We start from the raw sequence: 19,342 nt of genomic DNA, 5'->3' as shown, positions 1-19,342 counted from the left end.
GAATGCCCCCCAACTCCGGCCTGGAAAGTGAGCCTGCACTTCCAGGGGTCTCTGGAATCTCCCCAAGGTGGGGGTCTCAGAAGGAATCTTGAGGCTCTTGTGCTGGGAGAAGGTCTCGTCTTCCCACCTCGCCACACTGGGTGGGAAGTCCTGGCAGGGTGACTCACCTTCCGACTCATAGTCCAGACTTGTGAAGTCGAAGTTCTCCTCCAGCAGACAGGAGTTGGCCGTGGGGGACATGGAGGCCACGCTGTCCCGCTTTCGAATGATCTCCTCTTGCAAACCTTTCAGCCAGTCCTTGGTCTTCGGTCTGATCTTCACGGCTCGGCCCTTCACCTGAGGACAGAGTGGCCGCCTGAGAATGATCGCTGACCTCAGACCCTCTGATCTCAAAGTGCTTCACACTCGAAGGCACGCACCGGGAGCCAGCCCACCTTCACTTTTTGCCCAGAGGGTCTAGACCTCAGGCAGGCCTGGCACAGTTTACATTTGGTCTGAATAGAAGTCAAACTGTCATCCCAAGCTTTTCATTCGGTGTGAATTTAAAACCAGCATATTATCCATCAAAATGGAAACCACCTATGAGCCACATGTCCCAAACCATAGAGACAGAAAAGTGACAAAGTCGCTCAGTCATGTCCGACTCTTTGCGACCCCATGGACTATACAGTCCGTGGAATTCTCCAGGCCAGAATACTGGAGTGGGTAACCTTTCCCTTCTCCAGGGGAATCTTCCCAACCCAGGGATCGAACCCACGTCTCCCGCATTGCAGGCGAATTCTTTACCCAGCTGAGCCACAAGGGAAGCCCATGGAGAGAGAACGACCCCAATATTCCTGTCGAGGGTGGAGCAGTGAGCACAGGGAGCCCCAGTCACGCAGGGGGCGCTGTGCTCCAAAACTTGCTGTTTCTGCCCAGTCCTGCAAGGAGCTGGGGCTGGAGAGTAAATACCAAAAGCAGAGGTGGTAATGAGGGGACCTCTCTGGTGGACTGGTGGTTAAGACTCTAGGCTTCCAATGCAGGGGGCATGGGTTTGATCCCTGGTCAGAGAACTAAGATCCCACATGTCTCGTGGCATGGCAAAAAAATAAATTTAAAAAATTTTTTATTAAAAAAAAAAAAAAGATGTGGGACTTCCGTGGTGGCTCAGTGGTAAAGAATCCACCTGCCAATGCACGAGACACAGGTCCAATCTCTAGTCTCAGTCCCACAGGGCACACAGCAACTAAGCCCACGAGTCACAACCCCTGAGCCTATGCTCTAGAGGCTGGGAGCCACAGTGAGTGCATCTCGTGTGCCCCAAAGCCCGGGCCCCACAACTAGAGAAGCCACTGCGGTGAGAGCCCACACACCTCCACTAGGGAGCAGAATCGTGCACGCCACAACTAGGGGAAAGCCCGTGCAGCAACTGAGACCCAGTGCAGCCAAAAATTTTAAAAAATAATGAAAAATTTTTAAAAGACGTGGTAAAGCGAGACCCAGCTCCTCCCCTCCTGCGGGCATCTATGTGGAAGCACAAGAAGCTGGAGGGCACAAGCACGCCCCATGCGTGACCAAGCACGCCTCACCTTCATTCCGTCCACATCGAGGACACTGAGCGCTGAGTGGCTGTCGGCAAAAGTCACGAGCATCTGCCCTCGGTTGATCCTGGGAGAGAGGAGATTCGCCAGGTCAGCCCCGGGGACACGCTCTCCAGCGATGAGCACCCAGCTCCGCCCAAGCGCGGCCACCTGACAAGCACGATTGTGCCGTAATTCCCCAGGGTCTGCATGAGCTCCAGGCGCACGTCCTCAGGAAACTCGTCCTTCTCTTCTGAGCTTGGCGACTGCAGGTTGACGACGACGGTGGCATCCGGGGGGCCCTGGAAAGAGGACACTTCCTGGAACACCCTGTCCCGAGCCCCCACGTTGACTTCTTGCACTTCCACCTCCACAATGGCCAGCACGGGTCTGCATTAGACACGGAAGGAAGAGAGGGCACCGTTAGCCCAGGGCAAGACCGTCCCCCAGCCCCATCACCATCCCTACTCTGCTCTCAACAGCAAACATCGACACTGCAGCCTAAGTGTGCGGCAGCCCCTTGGGCCTGGAACCGAGCTCTCTGGTCCTGGGGTTTCCGTCCGTCTTTCCCTAACCTTGGCGTTATCTTGGCTTTTCTATCTAAGGACGATTTGAGAGAAAATCCATACCAGCCATCGGCAAAGGTTCTTTATATGTAATCCCAGGACTGCTGGAGAAGAAAATGGCAACCCACCCCAGAATTCTTGCCTGGAGAATGAATCCCATGGACAGAGGAGCCTGGCGGGTTACAGTCCATAGGATGGCAGAGAGTCGGACACAACGGAGCAACTAACAGACACAGGACCACTGAGGATGCAGAAAAGTGGGGATTCTCCCTGGGCTGGGGGTTCAGCATTCTGCAGGGCGTGCCATTTGGAGGTTTGCGTTAAGAACCTCAAAAGTGATCATCTTTTGAACAACAAATTCAGTTCTAGAATTTTGTTCTGAGGAAATGACCAGAGTCAGACAAAGATTTATACACAAGGTTGATCTCTGCAGCACTGTCGATGGGGGGGACAGAGGAATAACATCTAACTGTCCCAGGAGAGGGAAGGAGTTACGACGCAGCCACACAACCGCATGCCATGTGCTCACTAAGAACAACGTTGTAGAAATCTACCTGACATTCACTGAAAACAGATGAGCAGGAAATAAGGCAAACCTTGTAATTCTTACATAGGGATGGGTTTACTCTACAAAAAATTTATAAAATCCTCTATTAGGCAGATGACATCACCTTACTGGAGACATCTACCATATTAAGTGGATAAGTGAAGCTGTATCTAATATCCTGGGATAAACCATATGGAAAAGAGCATAAGAAAGAATGTATATGTATGTATAACTGAATCCCTTTGCTGTGTAGCAGAAATACAACATAAATCAACTATACGTCAATAAAAAAAACACAAAAATCCTGAATATAATACTATAAACTCTATGGTGTTTTTAATAACAAAATATTAGGAAAATATTCATCAGTAGGGGAGTGGGTAAATTCACTGGATATACTTAGCGGAATACGGGACAGTGGTTGCAAATGAGAGTCAGATCTCTTAACAGCGACATCACGATCTCAAAAGTATTTAAGTAACAAAAAGGCAACTTGCCCAATGACATAATTTGTCAAAACTTAAATGACACAAAACACCATACAGGCTGTATCTTGGCAATTTTCACGAATGAAGTCACTTTTGATGTGGAGTGATGACAAAAGGCTAACACTGATTAACTCCTGGTGGCGAGCACACAGCTACTCGTCACATGCTCTTTACCGTGTGTCACACAAGCACACACACGCATTCGGACGGGCAGGTCTGTTTGCAGGGACCACCCGACCCCGCCTTCCCCAGCAGCGGATATGCCAACGGCAGCCAGGACCTTACCTGTGGTCAGACGCTTGCAGCTCTGCCCGGCCGTAATACTTGAGGGCACCGGGAGACCAGGTGTGTCTGAGTTGGGTGCCAGTGTCCAGATCGCTGTCGAGAAGGTTGAGTTCTCCAGCTGCTCATGGAGATTCCAATCAAGGGATGCACACACAAGACAAAATTGTATCAACATGAACAAACGCTGATTACAGAGCAGGGGGCCATGTCACGGACCGCTTCCTTTCTCAGACTCAGTGGCTCTAACCCCTTGGACTTGAAACTGTGTCAAGGCGGCCTTGGGGCCTGGGGTAAAACCCCTCCCCTGGGACTTCCCTAGTGGTCCCAGGGTTAAGACTCCGCACTTCCAATGCAGGGGGTATGGGTTTGATCCCTGGCTGGAAACCAAGATCCCATGTGCCTCAAGGTGCAGCCAAAAAAACAAAAAACACTTGTCCTGAGCGGGCAAAGTGGGTGAGAACACGGCAGTCACTGCTGCAGGCATTCTGCCCCGGGCCCACGGTAAACAGGACACCTGCAGCTCTTCGTACAGTAGGAGAGGCAGAGACTAAGGACACAAAGCTTCTTGCGCAGATGTCCACAAACTGATCTGGACAAAAACGCATCTTCTCAATCTGCAGGCGAGATTTCTGGGCTTTGCAATCTCAGCATCCGTCTCACCAGGACAGTTTAATTGTTTATGTATCAGTTTATAGGTGTTGGAATTTTTAAACAAACTGCACTTCTTTCTGGGCCTCAATAATGGTTCAAAACGCAATCGATGACTAATGAAGGAAACGTATCTTTCTTGTGTCTCGCTGATGTGTGATCTGGATTGGGGCTTTCAGCAGGTAAGAGCTGAGCTGAACAAAACGGGCTGGAGAAAGGGCACAAGTGTGAACAAAAGGCAGCGGGGTTGGGTGGCGTGGGCAGAGAGCCACGAGGCACAGATGCAGAGACCCAGGAGCCCGCACACTCGCAGGCCACAGTCTCCAGAAAGAGGCCAGGGTGGGGCTCCCCCAAAGCACCACGCCCAGAGCTTAGGGGTAACATCTGGAATGAGTTTCATGTAGTTCCGGGTTAACAGGAGCCTTGTTCTTTAAACAGCGAAGAGCACTGGACTAAAGAAACATGATCTCCCCTGTGGCACACGGGTCACCGCCCTGCTCTGCGTCTGACGGTGCACACATGTCACCCACCTGTTCTGTCCGAAGGGTACCTCTTTCTCCACCACAGGACCCTGTCCGTCCAGGCGGGGGTGCGGCACTTGTCACTGGTGTCATAGGCAGCGGAGCCCACGTCGTACTTGTAGGTGGGTCCAAAGTCAATGGTGCCCTCGTGAAAGTCTTTAAAAATCTATCGGGAGAAGTCACAGGACCATCTCAGTTCTCCTACGTCACGTACGTTACACATACCAGAGGGCATGTTCCAGAGCGGTTCCTTTTGTCCCCGACAGGGACGGAATCTATATCATAGTGGCAGGCATGTTAAAAATGGGACATCTGAATGCCTTTTAATTAGCAAAAAAAGTGACGATCATCTCTTTGTTCTGCCGACAGACACACTACTGGGTCTCCCACCCCCCTCAGCACCGGATCTATCACATGGGGGGCAGTGACAGACACAGGCAAAGAGGCAGTTTCCACGCTGAGAGGACTGTCCAGCCCAGCCCCAGAGAGGCCTTGATCTATACCTTTTAACTAAACCAACTGGCTGTCAACTGCAAATCAGTGCTCGCCAAGGACGTTTGCCATCTGCGTCTGCAGATTGAGCTCTGTGCTGCTATAGCTTCTGGCCTTCATCACCCCCTGAGGGAGTTCAGGGAGAAGACTCTTGAGAGTCCCTTGGACTGCAAGGAGATGCAACCAGTCCATCCTAAAGGAGATCAGTCCTGAATATTCACTGGAAGGACTGATGCTGAAGCTGAAACTCCAATACTTTGGCCACCTGATGCGAAGAACTGACTCACTGGAAAAGACCCTGATGCTGGGAAAGACTGAAGGCAGGAGGAGAAGGGGAAGACAGGATGAGATGGTTGGGTGGCATCACCAACTCAATGGATATGAGTTTGAGCAAGCTCTGGGAGTTGGTGATGGACAGGGAGGCCTGGCGTGCTGCAGTCCGTGGGGTCACAAAGAGCTGGACACGACTGAGCGACTGAACTGAACGGAGGGAGTTCAGGGTGGAGAGTGAGGTACTCGGTGCTCCAGGGAATCGGTGGGACAGGACTTTGATAGATACTTTCAGGAACTGATTTCCTGATCCCAATCCCTGCATCCCTTCATATCGAGAAAATCACTATATCCCTTCGTGACTAGCAGAAAACCTTTTGTAAAGTGAGCGCTTGACTGCACTGAACTCCTCCTTCACCCAAAATCTTATATATTGAATTTTCCCCACTGCCTCTTTGGAGCAGTCTCTCAGAGCTCTCCGAGGTGCTGTCTCCCGGGCTGCAGTCCTCATTTTGCCCCAAATAAAACTTAATTCGCAACTCTCACGTTGCGCATCTTTTTAGTCACCACAGGTAAGGAGCAGCTCAGAACGGAAGCCCAGTTCTCCTCCGTCTTCACTTAACCGTGGTCCAGCCCTGATGCTTGGGCAGACCGGGAACAGACGCTCACTCAGTGTTCGAGTGGAAGGGTGTGGAGGACACCAGCAGGAGGAAGGAAGAAGGACCCTTAACAGAAAGGCCTGTTAAGGTCACTTTGCCCTCTGGCCATCCCCAGTGACCCAGGTCACCAAGGGGGACGACAGAAAACCTGTAGGAATGACCAGATCTCGCTGCAGAAGGAGTCTTACCCTCCCTGCCTGCACCATCTAACCGCTGCATTTCCACCAGGTGAATGGAACTAGCTGTGATTCCCTCCCCCTCAGTCCATCCTGCTAGGAAGCAAACCAGAGCCGAGATGTGGAGGCCCACCAGTGTGACCTTGAACTGAAGACAGATCCTATAGCTGAATCTTCCCTGTTACGGTCGTGACCTGAGAAGGCACTAAAAACCTGCACAGGGTCACACAAGGGAAGCCTGAGCTGAACTCTGACAGTCTGGGCTGTATCATGGCTCTGTTTACTGACTGTGTGATCTTGGCCATGTTATGTGACCTTAGCCTCAGTCTTCTTATCTATAAAATGGGTATAATACCTAATCTGTAAGATGGTCTTGAGAATTATGTATACAAATCAGTGTGTGAAGTATGTTAGACAGTGTAGTAAATGAATTTGTTAGCACGTTCACTAACAAGAAACAGAGATATCACTGAAATAAATTGCTTTGAGTAGAGTCTAGCATGTCACTTGCTGGTTTAGTGCGCCTGACATACAGCCGTTCCTATGAGCCTCAGCCCGAGTAGAGTGCTTGGACTGTATATGTCAGACCCGCCATCCTCACCAGCTGTGTGCACAGAGGCTGATGTGGGGCTGTTTGAATCAGCTTGGATTCAACCTTACTCCCTGGGAAGCCCTGGACCAGGGTTCAGCTTGTCAGGAAGAGGAAGGGACGGCTTCCTGCCCCTCCAACCACAGAGCCGGGGCATAGAGGCTCCTGTCACCCTGGGCTCCTCCGGCGGCTTACGTGTAGCCAGTATCTTTTCAAACAGCGACAGCCCCTCTGGCCACGAGAAGACACAGACCCTGACTGTGGCCAGAGAAAGTAGGAGCAGGACACGAGTGTGGATGGACGCTCACATGTCTCTAGCTTCTCATGCCGGGCACGTTTCTACCATATCAGAAGCAGTTAAATCCACGCATGAAGCTTAATTTGCAAACAAGAGCGTGTAAATTCAGTAGATGCTGTTCCATACCGGGGGTTCCCAGGTGGCGCTAGTAGTAAAGAACCCGTCCGCCAATGCAGGAAACAGAAGAAGAGGGTTTGATCCCTGGATCAGGACGATCCCCCGGAGAAGGAAATGGCAACCCACTCCAGTATTCCTGGCTGGAGAATCCCATGGAGAGAGGAGCCCGGCGGGCCACCGCGCACAGGGTCATAAAGAGTCCGAGAGGCCTGAAGCAACGCAGAACGCACGCACGCACATTCCACATTGGAGCAGGTGTCAAAAATGATTTCAAAAGCACAACTTACTTTTCCACTTGACTTCTGCAGCTGTAGCTGATCAAATTCCAGAAGCTTCTTCCAGTCTTGGCGTTTAACAAAATAGAAGACTTCCTCGTAAGTGAGATCAATGCGGTAGTTGAAATCACCACACCAAAACACATAATCGTGAGAGAAAATGTTTCTTCCCTAAGTCATAAAAAGAAAGAAATCCTGATGATTTGATCCATCTTGCAAGGAGTGTGGGAGAGGGGAAAAACAAATTCACTATACAGAAGGTGGGCAGATATGTTTTTCTTAAAATGTTATTTTTAAAACAAGAGTCTGCTAAAGCATCTCATTTTTCACTAATGCCATAAAAAACCTGCTGATAGACTTGCACGTGGCCTACTTTTTACATTTTAAATAGTGTTTTTGAGTGGTCTGGAGAAAGCCCCAACCTTAACACAAGGAGCATGTTGGCCAACATTCACTCTGCCCATCAGATCTCGGCCACCAGGTTGTACTCTGCTTTGTTATGTCTGTATCCTAAGAACAATTGCCCAAATAGTCAGTGTTATGAGAATGAGGTTTAAGAAAATAAGTATAAATGCTCAGGACATGCGACTCTGTGAAAGCTGGTGGATTTCATACATTTTTATCCTTGATCCTCCATCACTCTCCTTGATCAGTCCCCCTGCCCCCAGCCTGCCCAGTAAGCTCTGTGTCTGCATCCAGGGCAGCCCTGTCGATCTCAGACATCTTCCCCTCCCCCCTCAGGAACCACAACAATAGCAGCGCAGTATCCGCCGCCCACAGTGCTGGGCGCTGTTCTGGGGCGCCCTGTCCTCACAGTGGCCCTACGAAGCACATACTCTTGGTTCTCTAACAGATTAAAAGAAAAAAAAAAAAGTTCAGAAACTTTGCTGAAGGTTACACTACTAGTACATGATATAGACAAGATATGAACTCAGATCTGCCATGCCCCGAAACCTGTTTCTGTTCTACTACACTGCGTGATACTTCCACTCCCCTCAGCCCACAACAATATTCTGGACAGAAGACTGAAATTATCACAGCCCAATAAAAGAACCGTGCAGAGCAGCTCTGCCTAAAAGAATGCTCTGTAGTGATGGAAAGGCTCTGAACCTCGGCTGTCCAAAGCCCAGCTACGTGGGGCCATGCACGTGAAATGCGGCCAGTATGACTGAGGGCTTTTGGCTTTATTTTATCTATTTTACATTTAAACAGCTGCTTGTGGCTAGTGGCTACTCTACTGAACAGCACAGGTATACAGTATATGGGTACCCTCAATATTTCTATTGAATAAAACCTCTGTCATCAACTCTTTAATTGTTGAAACTGTGTCCCATGCTTGCTACTTCAAAATAGCACTCTTCAAGTGAGAAGGGTTGGACTTTACTTTTTTTTAAGTTACACAGACACAAAAATAAAATATCAGTCCTACATAATCTGGAAAACTACAATGACAAGCTTCCCAGCTCACTTCTTTCTTTTTATTCCAAGAAACAAAAGCTTCAACAAGGACTACAGCTCTTCTTCATGAAAACTAAGGAATTCTTGCCCTGAGTGCAGGCCAGTGAACAGGATGGCAGTTTCAAGGGATCTGGCCTTACACAGAACAACTCTGTGACCCAGCCGTGTCTCAGACAGAATCTGTGGCAGGAACGGCTGAAGTCCACCCTCACTGCTGGGGAACAGGTGTGTCGGCAGTGTGCGAGACCATCATCTCTGCATAGAAAGGAAAACATTCAAATCTGAATTCGCAGAGATGCCCCAGCTTCAGAATGAAAACTTCGGAACCCCCACTAGAGGGCGGCATGATGCATGATATTGGCAACCAAGAAACCAGACCAGGATCCGGGGGCTCCTGAGTCAAGAAACGGACTGTTTTGGAAACCGGGTATTCTTTTCTGAGCCACCACAAGTCTCAGGAAGACCAAATTGTACACTGGGTTTGGATTCAAACATTCTTCACCAACTTAAGACAAAGCCTGACACACGGATTCTCCTTCCCAGTTCCAAGCAGTTGCCTTAGAATAAGAACATGCAAAGTATATCAGCATGTTCAGAAAGGTATGGAGATACAGCGGGAACCCAACATTCCTGGGCTGGTCGCCCCGCTCACCTCTCTCTCGGCCTCCCTGGTGGATTCCCCTGCCTGGAGTGCTGAGCCCCCAGGGTAGGGCTGACCCAAGCAGGGACCCAGCACCGCCCACCACCCTGCTCACCATGGGGAAGCTCAGCTTCTGGGTGATCTCCTTGTAATCCTCATTCCGCTCCTTCACCTGGGACTGCCCGGCCGTCAGGTGGCAGCAGACGAAGCAGAAGCTGCTGCTGTGGAACTGGAAGCGGATGGCCACGGCGCCCTTGTTCCCTGCCTTCCCTCCCATGCCCGTCTTCACCGTGTCGATCGCCACGTCCCTGGAACAGAGGACGCACACGTGGTGGGGGGGTCTTCCCAGTGGCTCTGAAGGAAAAGCAGACACTGTTCTGCTACAGAGATGAGCCACCTCGTGGTGGCACGGGGCTGGGGGCTTTGAGAACCCCCCATACCATCCGCTCAGAGGCTCCCATCGCCAGTGACCAGGCTGCACGGGGACCCGCGTCACCGTCCACTCCACGTCACCCCTCCCCTTCCTCGCCCTGGGGGCAGCCCCCTGGTGCAGATAGGAGCATCCTCTCTGTGGTCCCAGCTCCCTCCGAGGTTGCTCACACAAAGCACCCCATGAAGCACCTTGGAGTTGAGTCACCTCCCCCACCACCTGCTTGCAGTCTCCAGGCTACCGCAGAAGCAGCCACCTCCTCCTACACAACTTTTCTGCAAAGTACAGGAGGGGCCCTCAGATAACTGACATATGTTTAAGAAACAGGAGCCATCCAGTTATCTGTGCTGGACTGGTGGAGAGGGGTGGCTTCCAAGCAGTGGCCTGTTGGTGTAAGATGCTGACTTACAATGCACACAAGTGAGTGCGTGGGCCCACAGGACTACGGAGTCTCCACCTGCTCCCTGGGACTGGCGCCCGACAGACAGAGTGTGGGGCAAGCCTGCCAGCAAGGGTGCGAGCTCACCCGGCTCGAGACTGGAGGGCCACAGGGCCAAGGATACCGGGGTCGGGACCTCAGCGGGCACCCAGGGAACCCGGAGCCCCTCAGCATGGATCCCTTCCTCGTGTTCCATCTCTGATCCCGACCCCAACCGCAGCCTCACTCTAACCATAACCAACCTTTACCCACTCCCTGTGGACACTGCCAGGCTCTCACAGCAAGCACGGGGGACACAAACTGTAGTTTCCCAAAGGTCACAGAAGAGATTATTAGGAACACAGAGCATTTTGCTCTACAGGTGCTGCCCCGGGCAGTCTGTGGTCCTCGACCTCCGAGGAGATGCACAACCTGTGTGACCCTATTGGGTTCAGGGGTCAGGCCAGCTCAGTGCCAGGTATCGGCAAAGAGAAAGACTGGGGGGATTCTAACAACATGAGTGAGACCAGGGAGCGAGGGAAGGCTGTGAGACAGCTGAGGTTCGAGAAGAGGAGTTCCTCCCAACCTTAAAACACACATGCATGCATGCGCGCGCGTGCAGACACACGCCCTTTCCTAAAAGACATCCTGTTCCAAGGCATTTCCCCTGATGACATTCATAAAGCTGTCACTTTGGAGACTGGGTAATGGGGTGACAGCGGTAGAGTTTCTGCCCACACATCTTTTGAAATGTGGAATTCTTTTGAAAAGAGACAACAACTCATTTCCTGATGAGTTACCCAGCTCTAGGTCAGAGGTTTCCTGTCTAACACTGCAGCGAGGGTGCCCAACTGAGCCTGGCTGACACCGATGGTGAAACACTCCTCCTAAAAGGGTCCAGCTTCCTAAGCTAGAAGTTCCCTTCAAGGCTTTTTAAACACTAGACAGTATTCTATTCAGCCTGGTTTTTCCCTGGGGTTGTTTGCATTTGACAAAAATAATGACAGGTCCTGATTCCTGCTTCAGGAAGTGGGGGGCTGGGGGGAGGAAGGAGAATAAAACAATCCTGGGTTCCCCAGATGTCTGTAAACGAAACGTTCTTACCTGATGAAGGGGACATGGTACGGGCGCACAAAGATGTAAAGACAGACGCCCACCAGCTGTGCTGAAGTCAAGAGAATGTACCGATGAGAGCGTGAGATGGCCTTCTGGAGCTGCTCACCCCACATCTTCCTGTTGGTGGTACTGGAGAAGAGAAAGCAACGATGCTGCTCATAGTTAGCTGCACGCAGGCTCTCCCACCTGGAGACTCCTCCAGCCCTGAGCTGGTTTTTTTATACCAAACTGACGTCATATCGCTTGCATGCCTGCATCAGTGCCCTCTGAGCCTCAGTCCTCATAGCGGACTATCTGCGTATTTCTGGTGTGTTCCGCACATCACCTCTACCCCTGCCACCCAGCTCAGGGCCTTACTCGTAAGACCAGCACGTGTGCGTGCTAAGTCACTTCAATCTTGTCCGACTCTGTGACCCCATGGACTGTATGTAGCCCGCCAGATTCCTCCATCCATGGGATTCTCCAGGCAAGAATATACTGGAGTGGGTTGCCACTGCCTCCTCCAGGGGAATCCTCTTGGACCAAGGATCAAATCAGAGTTTATTAGGTCTCCGGCATTGGCAGGTGGGTTCTTTACCACTAGACCTCCACAGAACCAGGCTTTATTATTCGTTCAGAAAGTGCCTTACAGTGGACTAGGAAAAAAAGAGTCCAGCTGAGTTCACACCAAACGTTTAGTCCAGTGGTTTTCTTTCCTTTGTTCTGGTTTCTTACACCTCTTCCTCTCTCGCCTTTCCCCAGGAAACCTGAGTCAGTCCCCGCCCAGCCCAGCCCAAGCCCTCGGGGCTCACACACACTGCAGGCAGCATCATGACTCAACCCTCCAGGCGAGGCAGCTCCTGGAGCACAGAGCCTCCCTGACCCTTCCTTCTATTCCCTCGATCAGCAGAGAGAGGAACAGGGAGGAGCAAGTCTGGGAGGACTTCGGGAACTCAGGCAGCACCAAGGGTCGCAGGTCAGTGGCCGCTCCAGCTCGGGACCCCACACCCCAGGCCCGGCTGCCCACCTGGCGTTGACGATGTTCCCCGCGCTCAGCTCCACCATCTCTTCGAAGCCCACGGCAAATATGTCAGCTGGGCTGTCACTGTCATCTGCAGAACAAGCAGGAGATGGAGGAAGTCAGACCCACCCACCAGCGACTCCAGGGCCAGTGCCCTGTGGCCCGGGCGAGCCCTCCCGGCCACAGGCGAGCACACGCCCACCTCCCTCCAGCTCCCACTGTGCACACGGTCCTTCCCTGCCTGCATCCCAGGAGCATCTGTGGCTTTCTCTTCAAAAGGAACGGTTTAACGGTCACCTTGAAGGGTGGTCATGAAGTCACAGGACACGTGGAAAGTGCCTGGACTCATAACACCCATGCCAGCAGACCTGCCCCTCCCACCTGCTAGACCCTAAGCTTCGGTGGGTAGGGGGCACTGGCTCAAACCTGCGTGGCCCTCAGTACTCTCACAGCCCTGGACCAGCCCCTCTGGGTTAATGTCTGACTGTAGTGCCCTGGGGGTCAGGGGACGGACATGCTCTGATGAAGTCTGCCCCAGAAATGCTGGTCTACAGACCTCAGAGCGAGCAGAGGGGCTTCTCATCAGCTCTTTGTTCAGCTCTTTCTTCCCTTGAAAGGGGGGCCTTCGGTGAACAGAACCCTGCAGCCACCTGCCACATCCCTCTCGACGAGCCCTAAGCTATCCCCGTGACTCTGGGCCGTGTCCTTGCGGTACCCTGCCCCCTGCAGACAGGGCAGACAGCAGAAACGGGGCTCTGGGCTCTGATCGTCTTCAAGGTACATTAGTGCAGCCCCCCACAGGCCCCCCAGCACTGCACACAGCAGGCAGGGAACTGGCCCACGAGGCTTTCCAGAACCCAGATGAGCAGGAGAAGAGCCAGAGGCCTAGATAAACGGCTGACTCTCAGAGAAAAATCACGTGTTTGGATCCTGACCTCTGAGGTCATTAAATATTATCTTGCATGACACAGGATAAAAGGTGAGGTGTCCAACCTCATAATTATTTTTTATTCTTAAAAGGGGACACAACTGCTTCGTGACTGCTGAAGCAGACACGTATCAACATGGGGGGTCTGACAAAAGGCAGGAGTGTGTGTCCTAGGTCAGGGCGTGGGTCCAGCCTGGCATCTCACTCCCTACAGCCTGAAGGTTCTAGTCATCAAAACCGAAAAACTGCAAAGTCTACGTGTGAAGAGAAAAGGGAGATTCACCACTTGGGTAACCCTTCCAAACACTTGGAAAAGAAAAGGTGCCACATATGCAACTTGCCGGACATCTGGAAAGTCAGACCACAGCGTTTGCTAAATGTTCTGAGGGTGCGAGAAGGCCAAACGCCCACCTTCCCGCCCGCGGCGCGGGGGCTCGACCCCGCCGCCCCGTCCCAGCCACGCTCACCCGGGGGCCCAGCGGCTTGGCGCAGTGACGGCGCGTCCAGCAGCCAGTCGGCCAGCTCGGCCGTGCCCAGCAGGCGGCTCCTGAACTGCTTGCCGCCGTTCACGTTCCAGGTGCCCACGGCCACGCGCACTGGCTTCAAATTCGTGAACTCCGACTGGCGCTCCGACATGGCTCTCAGGACCCCGGGAGTCACTATCGGGGACACAGAAAGGGCGTGTCTGTCTGCACCCCAATCCTCAGGAGTTTCCCCCGCCCCCCCGAAACCCAGCCAGGCCTGCTGCCAGAGAGGGACGCCAAGGCCATCCACAGGGACCAGCGGCCGTGCCTTATGAGGATGAGGCTAAACCCCATCTCGAGCAGAGCACCTCCCCGTGGCCCTTCTGCCGCAATGTCCCCTCCACACTTCTCCCAGCAGAGCCACCGGGCTGGGACTCCAGGTCACAGGGACGCGCATCCTCCGCGGTCACGCCACGATCCCACGGGAATCTCATCAGCGGGTACCCTGCAGCTTCCCGCACAGACTGATGGCTCTGACACCCACTTTGCATTCTCCACCTTCCAATCCAAGTGCCAGCAGCGGCTTGTAGCACCCCAGACTCAAGTCTTTAAAAAATCATTACTCTGAACCCAGTCCATTCTCTAGATGGCCAAAATATGTTCCATTTTTTAAACCGGGCACTTAACCCAAATCTCCATCACATGCACTCTGCCATGAAATGAGATGCACCGTACTACTCAGAGCTTCTTTCCACTTGTCCTGATGAGGCCTTGTCTCCAGGGTTGACACGAGCGTCACCCTGGCTATCAGAAGCCAAACAGGAATTTCCCCAGCGATGGAAGAAAAAAAGCAGAAAAGGGGTGTGAAGCCACTTTCAGCATGGGCAAACTCATTTTTCAAAAACTCAAAAAATTCCCAAGATAAGAGTTATACACCTTTAGAAGGAAAACTGCTAGGTTTCCCCTTCTTTCCCACGAACCCTATAATGTTTACCAGCTTTAGGGAAGAGGTCCCCAGCCTTTTTGGCATCAGGGACTGGTTTTCATGGAAGACAGTTTTTCCATGGGTAGGGCGGGGGTGGTGTGGGGTGGTTTCAGGATGACTCAAGTGCATTACGTTTATTTCCCACTTTATTTCTGTCATTGTTAGATCAGCCCCGCCTCATACCTGCCATTAGATCCTAGAGGTTGGGGACCCCTGCTCTAGGGGAGAGTGAAACTGTTCGTCGTTCAGTCGTGTCCAACTCTTTGTGACCCCATGGACTATAGCCTGCTGGCCTGCTCTGTCCATGGGATTCTCCAGGCAAGAATACTGGAGTGGGTTGCCATGCCCTTCTCCAGAGGATCTTCTTAACCCAGGGATCAAACCCGGGTCTCCTGCATAACAAGCAGATTCTTTATGTCTGTGCAACCAGGGAAGCCCTAGGAGGTGAGATGCCATTAAAAATTACCCAAAGAAACCCCCAAGTCACTTTTATGTTGACTCTTCAACACATCCCCGTATACAAACCTTAAGAAAAATGAATTCACAGATGCAGAAAACAGTTGCCAGAGGCTGGGGTGGAGGTAAGGGGCAGTGGATCAAGGTGGTCAAAAGGTACAAACTTCTAGCTATGAAGTAAGAAGCCTGGGGATGTGATGTACAGAGTGATGTTGTAGCTAACAACCCTGTATTATACATTCGAAAGGTGGCTCAGACAATAAAGCGTCTGCCTACAATGCAGGAGACTGGATTCAATCCCTGGGTCGGGAAGATCTCCTGGAGAAGGAAATGGCAACCCACTCCAGTGCCCTTGCCTGGAAAATCTGATGGACAGAGAAGCCTGGTGGGCTGCAGTCCATGGGGTCACAAAGAGTTGGACACGACTGAGTGACTTCACTTTCATACATTCGAAAGGTGCTGAGAGATCTTAAAAATTCTTTTCACATGGAAAAAAAAAACTTTTGTAACTATGTGTGGTGATGGATGTGAACTAGAATTATTGTGGTGATGACCAACCTAGACAGCATATTAAAAAGCAGAGATATTACTTTGTCCACAAATGTCGGTCTAGTCAAGGCTATGGTTTTTCTAGTGGTCATGTATGGATGTGAGAGTTGGACTGTGAAGAAAGCTGAGCACCAAAGAATTGATGCTTTTGAACTGTGGTGCTGGAGAAGACTCTTGAGAGTCCCTTGGACTGCAAGGAGATCCAACCAGTCCATTCTAAAGGAGATTGATCCTAGGTGTTCATTGGAAGGACTGATGCTAAAGCTAAAACTCCAATACTTTGGTCACCTCATGCAAAGAGTTGACTCACTGGAAAAGACTCTGATGCTGGGAAAGATTGAGGGCAAGAGGAGAAGGGGACGACAGAGGATGAGATGGTAGGATGGCATCACCGACTCAATGGAAATGAGTTCGAGCAAACTCTGGGAGATAGTGAAGGACAGGGAAGCCTGGTGCACTGCAGTTCATGGGGCTGCAGAGTCAGACACAACCGAGCAACCATCCACTGAGGGCCCATGGCTGTAGCCCAGAGCTCCACAGTTACTCCAGTCAGCCAGTGCCACACTGTCTACCCTGCCCAGCCTTCCCTATGGAAACTCCAATAATAACCATGGCTTAAGCACCCTTCTGCCTCCCGACCACCCTGGGGTTCTCTATGTAGCCTTGTGTGGCATCTCCAGGACTTGTGAGGGAAATGACTGTGTTCTCCTGAGCCTCTCCTCAGCCTCTACTTGCAGCTGCACCTGGCTGAGCATCTCACAAGAAACGAGACAGCTGGTTGCTTAGATCAGCTGGTCAGACCGTGAGACGGGTCAAGCTGGAGTCAAGGGTCAGATTCTGAGCACAGAAGCTTGCTCAGGGGCTGCCTGCCACCTGCCATCGAGGATTATGTGAGGGTGGGCAGGCTGGCTGGACCCGCCGCATGCCCTCTGGATGGCAGGGCAGCCGGACGCCCCCTCCCCCACCGGCCCAGCTCCAGGCAAGTGGGAGCCCCTCACCCAGCAGGGCCGGGTTGTCCAGCAGCATCCTCCCCTTGTCCGCAGACTCCTCACTGTAGACGTCCCCGACCAGCAGCAGCTTGATGGCCTCCTGCTTCACGCCATCGAAAAAGTTGGACTGGATCGTGCGAGACACGGACCGAGCCCCATCCTTCAGCTTGCCCACCTGCCACCGGCCGGACGACGGACAGACAGACAAACGTGAGAGGGGCCCGCGTGGGCCCCCGCCCGGCTGCCCGCCCGCCGCCCCTGGGGGCCTGGCCCTACCTTGGCCTTCCCCTCCAGGGCCCGGCTGCCCGTGAACATCTTGCTTAGGCTGTGCCCGTTCAGAGACCACATGGCCTTGAAGGACTCCACGAAGCGGTCAGCGATGGGCCTTGAGTTCAGCCCGAGGCTCTCAAGCTGCAGATGTAGGACCTGGGAGAGGCAGAGGGGCCAGCGGTCACCGACATGCCCCCCAGAAGCTGCCCAGGGGACACCTCCAGGCGCCACCCCCCGTGAGCTCCTACTCAGTGATCACAGGGCTCACTCTGCACCCTCAGAGGACAGGGCCCCCTTGCAGCGGAGGACGGGTCTTCCCGCCACAGTCCACCCGACTTCATCTACAGCACCCAGCCCTCCCCTGACACCCCCAGCAAGCAGGACAGCCAAGGCTGGACAGTGGGCAGCACTGACCCCACACCTCCTCCCAGCAGGGAGCCAGGAGAGGTCACCCGGGCAGCAGGCTGCAAACCCAGCCTCACTCCGCCTTTGTCCATGGGAAGGTCCACAACAATCACTACAGCCTATCTTTCCTCCAGGTGGCACCTGTGGACCACTGTGTCTGGGGTGCCTTCCAAAGAGTGTGTGAAAGGCCCATCACATCACTGGCCACTTGGCCACTCAGCCACTCAGCGAGACCCCTCTCTAGATGCCGGGCACATGGCTGTCCCCTCCCCACAGTGACCACAAGAGCCCACGAGGGTGCTGAGCCCAGCCCATCCCCCCGACGGCCCAGGACAGGATACAGATGGCCCAAGAGACAGACCTCGAGGGCAATGAAGCTTTGTACTGTGTTGGTTCGGTCCAGGCAGTCAAGACAGTTCATCCGCAAAGTGCCTTTCTGAAAACTTAGGAAACCAATGGATACGAGTTACAAGTTGTGTTGGAAGAAGCCTGTGGGACTGCATGCCCCCAAGGAAACTCATGAAGAGAGAACCCCTCACCTCCTGCCTGGTCTCCCACCACTACCTACAGCCCCCCCTGCAGCCCAGAGTCACCGGCATGACGCAGACGAGTGGATCCTAAGCTGTCTGCCCAGCTCTGTCTTTCCCACAGAAACCCCAGTGGAGGTTCCCCAGCAGTACACGTCACACGTCTGTCCACCAGCTAAAGCAGGAGCAGCGAGGGTTGGGGGGGTGTGTTCCCGGGAGACGCCTGCCCCTTGGCCAGCCCACCCAGCGGGAGGTCAGGACACGGGTGAGACTCACCGTGGACTTACATGCTCGCCCCTGGAGAACACGTCAAAGTCATCCCAGTGCAGCTTCAAGTGGGGCCGCAGGAGGTTCTCCAATTTCTCGAGCTTCCCGCCTTTGGCAAACTGATGGAAGTCAAAGTTGATCATAGGCGTGTCACCGGCGTGGCAGGAAGCCCAGAGCAGCTTCTGAAAGGGGATGGGAAAGGGTGGCAGGGCATCTGACTGCTTAACCGCATCACTCGGCAGGGCCCGCGGGCTCAGCCTGGACCAGGCGGTTTACCAGTCCTGACCCGGAAAGGGGCAAGCACAGAACACGACCCTGGGGGCAAAACCACAAAGTGCATCTCGCCTGCAGAAGGGCTGGAGGCCCACCTCGGATGGAAGACAGCCACAGACTCTGTGGCTCTGCCCTGTGCTTCCTTGGGGCCGCCCTAGGCTTGGCAGGGACATCACCTCCCACAGGGCTCTCCGGAGGGCACCCGCGGGGAAGGACTGCTCCGTTCCGCAGGCCCTGCAGTGCCCGGCGCCCCAGGACACGGGGCAGTGAAGCAGGTTGCGGAGCTCATAATCCAGCTGCCGTTGCTCTGGTAACCAGTCCCATCCCTACAAGCCAAGCCTCCAGGAGGGGAGGTCCAGCCCGGCGAAACCCCAGGGTGGGGGAGATGGGGACTCAGGGCTTCCCGGGGCTTAGATCCGGCAGGTGAGCCGGACTGAAGGCAGGGCTGGAGGTGGGGAAGCACGCAGGTGGGTGCTGGGCAGAGGTCTGCCCTCTACACTGGGTGCCCCAGCGCTCTCACCAGGTGGTCCTGGGGGCCAAGGATGAGGCGCTGCCATCCCAGGGTGTGACTTCAGGTCAGGCTTGTCCACCACGTGCCCAGGCAGAGTCTAGTGACTCTAAAGGGCTAGAAGGGCTTCGGGCAGTCTAGTCCCTACCACTCTGAGTGCCTGACCCCC

At 53.3% G+C, this 19,342-nt stretch overlaps 1 protein-coding gene across 4 annotated transcripts in view; it reads right to left on the bottom strand.

The window, feature by feature from the left end:
* The window catches only part of SYNJ2 (synaptojanin 2), a 104,199-nt gene that overhangs the window by 15,465 nt on the left and 69,392 nt on the right, over nucleotides 1–19,342 (bottom strand). For all 4 annotated transcript variants that reach the window (XM_055433079.2, XM_055433078.2, XM_088840867.1 and 1 more), the window contains 14 exons: nucleotides 18,402–18,574; nucleotides 17,960–18,041; nucleotides 17,200–17,349; nucleotides 16,933–17,098; nucleotides 13,948–14,139; nucleotides 12,559–12,643; nucleotides 11,541–11,681; nucleotides 9,704–9,896; nucleotides 7,503–7,661; nucleotides 4,624–4,780; nucleotides 3,446–3,563; nucleotides 1,731–1,949; nucleotides 1,569–1,647; nucleotides 168–336 (listed from right to left, as the gene is read on the bottom strand). In XM_055433079.2, the coding sequence (XP_055289054.2) occupies nucleotides 168–336; nucleotides 1,569–1,647; nucleotides 1,731–1,949; nucleotides 3,446–3,563; nucleotides 4,624–4,780; nucleotides 7,503–7,661; nucleotides 9,704–9,896; nucleotides 11,541–11,681; nucleotides 12,559–12,643; nucleotides 13,948–14,139; nucleotides 16,933–17,098; nucleotides 17,200–17,349; nucleotides 17,960–18,041; nucleotides 18,402–18,574 (2,083 nt within the window). The remainder of the gene's footprint in view (nucleotides 1–167; nucleotides 337–1,568; nucleotides 1,648–1,730; nucleotides 1,950–3,445; nucleotides 3,564–4,623; nucleotides 4,781–7,502; nucleotides 7,662–9,703; nucleotides 9,897–11,540; nucleotides 11,682–12,558; nucleotides 12,644–13,947; nucleotides 14,140–16,932; nucleotides 17,099–17,199; nucleotides 17,350–17,959; nucleotides 18,042–18,401; nucleotides 18,575–19,342) is intronic.

The sequence above is a fragment of the Moschus berezovskii genome, chromosome 10 (genome assembly GCF_049115385.1).
Source record: "Moschus berezovskii isolate FMDL1 chromosome 10, NW_MosBer_1.0, whole genome shotgun sequence".
Lineage (NCBI taxonomy): Eukaryota > Metazoa > Chordata > Mammalia > Artiodactyla > Moschidae > Moschus > Moschus berezovskii.
This window is presented reverse-complemented; position numbering and strand designations above follow the sequence as displayed.